Raw genomic sequence first — 3,432 nt, 5'->3', positions numbered from 1 at the left:
TGTTTGTTGGTTTGTTTTTAGTAAGATACTTCTAAGGCCTTGCATATCTGGAAACCGTCTTTCTATTGAGTTCAAATTTAAGTAGTAAATTTACTTTTGAGTTACAACCTTTTCTCCTCAAAATTGTATATGGGCAATGTCCTCCAAGATATACTGTGAAATGAAAAAGCCGAGTAGAGAAATGTGTCTATATCATTACCACCATTTCTCTAAGAAAAGAGGAGATACGAGAGACTGGGGACGTCCAGCTTCAGAGCAGGAACCTACGTCGCACTGGCGACGAAAAAGACAATTAAATATGGGTGATGTTGAGAAAGGCAAGAAGATTTTTGTTCAGAAGTGTGCCCAGTGCCATGCCATGGAAAAGGGAGGCAAGCATAAGACTGGGCCTAATCTCTTCGGGCGGAAGACAGGTCAGGCCGTTGGATTCTCTCACACAGATGCCAGTAAGAACAAAGGCATCACCTGGGGAGAGGATACACTGATGGAGTATTTGAAGAATCCCAAGAAGTACATCCCTGGAACAAAAATGATCTTTGCCGGCATTAAGAAGGAGGCAGAAAGGGCAGACTTGATAGCTTATCTCAAAAAAGCTACTAATGAGTAATAATTGGCCACAGCCCTATTTATTACAACACAGAAATGTTCCGTGACTTTTTTATGTGTAGCATACTTTAATAGCTCTCATACGCCAGAATTCAGATCATGAATGACTGACAGAATATTTTGTTGGGCAGTCCTGATTTAAAACTAAGACTGGGTTGTGGTTAAATGAATATGTTCAGGTTTTGAATTGTAATAGTAATTCCAATTCAGTAAATGCTATCACTGTTTACCCCTTCTAAAGATATGATTAGACTTTATTAGTAAAGTTCAACTTTTCTGTGACAAGTTGGTGAGTGCCGTCTTAAAACTTACTGGAGATTGGTTTTATATTTAGATTTATATAACTGGTTATGCGAATATATTTAAGTACCGGGGAAATTCCTTCACTGTCTCAGAACCAAGCAAGATTCACCTGTGTTTTGTGTTCATTTGCCTCTTAAAGGCAAGGGTTGAAGATAAATAAGGTAGCAATGTCTACCATATATTTTTGGACTTAACTGTGCCAATCTAATTAGAATTCCCTGTATTTAAAATGGTTCCTTTTATTTATTTAAAGGCATTTTAGTGTGGTTTATGTGTAATATCAAAGATTATTTAACACTTCTCACATTTTATAGATCTGTAAGGTCACATGCATTTAAAATAGTAGCAAGTTAAACTTCACTCTTTAATTCTTTACAATCTAAGTCAAAGTAAGTTATAATTAGGATTGTCTTTAAACAGTCATTCAGAAACATAAAACTGTAGAACTGCTGTGTATTTGTGATTGGGAGTGGTGCTTTTGCCAACTCAAAAGGATTAAAGTAGAGGCGATATATACAAATTTTAAAATTATGTGTGCTCATAAGATTTAAGATAATTAAAAAGACAACCACAGGGGAAAAAAAGGAAAAGAAAAGAGGAGATACACACATGTACACATTATATCTAATTAACGTGTTAAATACATATATGTTATAATGTTAAACTGTGTTAATATAATGTGTTAATATAGTATTACATGTTATATGTTGAATAGTTAGCGTATGTTAATGTTATCACACAGTAATAGAACATGTTTTTATACATTTATTGTTATATATTGTAGCATATTATATTATCATATGTTAAATGTCTGAAATTAACATATATATGTTAAAAACAGAATAAACCTTAACACTTAAAATGCTTAAATTAAAAAAGAGAGGAAACATTTTGAAAGATTCAGGGGCTGAAAACAGACTCCTTTGAATGGACCTGGTATTATAGCTCTGTCTTTGAAGCCATGTTTATACTTTACATAATCATAAAACAAAATTAAATAAAGAAAAATTCAATCCCCAGACTACAAAAGTAAATTTAAACAGATGAACCAAGTTGTGAACTCAGTAGGTAACCTAACCTCACCACAAAGGAAATATCCCAAGTGGCTCTAAAGCATAGTAATTTAACTCTGCATCTCTAGTGGAATAGATCTTAAGAACAAAAGAAAAGGCAAAGAAAGTCTTAAATTGTTTCCAGTAATAGCATAGCATTGTAGATGATAGTGTTGATACTGTTATTGTAAGATAATAAATCAAATCAGTAATTACATCAGTGTCATCAAGAACTGAGATTTGGAGCTTGGTGGGAAGGAGATATAGACATGAAATTGATGAGGTCAAATAAAATCCCTTAAGCCTGATTTTGAACTGGATACAAATTTATGATGTACTGTATCTAAAAAAAAAATACATATGTCCTAGCCCTGTCCACCAAAGAGTCCTAGAAATAATAACTAATTCAGGGCCCTGGGCTTCCCAGGTACCCAGATTGTAGTCTTTCTTCCCACGAAAAAGAACCAAAGATCTTTGATGTTTGGAGAAAGGGTTGATTCTATATCTGAGGCAGGAAATGTATAAGGTAAGTTTGAAAACATCCTGTTGTACAAGAAAGCTATCATAGACAACTAAATTAATCCTTCATTGTTTTGTGGCACTTAATCTGAGGCCAGCCTTCACTTCTTACTTGGCAGATAGTTTATTTCCCCCTCCTGTTGACAATTGAAGTATTCTTTATCTTTCAGGTTTTATCTAGGAGTTGGGCTCTTCATAATTTTTCTTCTGTCTGAATGGGCCTTTTATTTTTGCTAGTGGAATTTAGGTAGAATGTTACTAATACTCCTCATTTCATGATAGACCTTCATTTTTTGTGTGGTTCTTACATTACGTGTTTATTTATTGCCTTTTATTTTATATCCTCTTCAATTCCTCTCTACATCTTCCTCCCTTTGGCAACTATTTGAATGTGTTAGATGTGTCATCTTCTATTTTCTATGTCCTTGTGAAATTGGTAGTGTTGTTTTATGCATACATATTTTTAATTCACATAAATAGCATCATGCTGTGGACCTCATTTGATTATTTCATTTTTACACTCAACTACACATTGCTCTGGGTGCATTTCATCTGTTGCTTCTGACCTGAACGTTATTACGTGGTGTACATACCATGCCTTTTGCTTGTCCATGTCTCAATGATTGAACCTAGATTGCCTTTAAATCTCCACTACCACAAACAACAACTTGATGAACGTTCTCAGAGTTGTCCCTTTAGAAACCTGTGTGATAAGTTCTCGGCAAAAACATCCAGAAGTGAGAATGTTTGGTCATATGAGACCTGTATATTTAATGATGATGTATCACTGGTGTGTCCTCAATGGCTGTGCCAGTACAGTATTCACAAGCAATGCATGAGGGTTACAGTGTTCCCATCTTTGACAAGTCTTTTTCAATCTTACATCCTGATTGTGCTCTATGCAGTCTTCCGTGTGTGTGTGTGTGTGTGTGTGTGTATATATATATATATA

At 34.6% G+C, this 3,432-nt stretch overlaps 1 protein-coding gene across 1 annotated transcript; it reads left to right on the top strand.

Annotated features, from left to right (window-relative positions):
* Positions 1-298: 298 nt before the first annotated feature.
* LOC108538827 (cytochrome c-like) lies at positions 299-607 on the top strand. The gene has a single exon (XM_017887111.1). The coding sequence runs from the start codon at positions 299-301 to the stop codon at positions 605-607; it is 309 nt and encodes a 102-aa protein (XP_017742600.1).
* The last annotated feature ends 2,825 nt before the right edge of the window (positions 608-3,432 follow it).

Source organism: Rhinopithecus bieti, unplaced genomic scaffold (genome assembly GCF_001698545.2).
Source record: "Rhinopithecus bieti isolate Rb0 unplaced genomic scaffold, ASM169854v2 scaffold_13348, whole genome shotgun sequence".
Classification (NCBI taxonomy): domain Eukaryota; kingdom Metazoa; phylum Chordata; class Mammalia; order Primates; family Cercopithecidae; genus Rhinopithecus; species Rhinopithecus bieti.
Note: the sequence above shows the minus strand (reverse complement) of the source record. Positions and strands in the feature narration are given on the sequence as shown.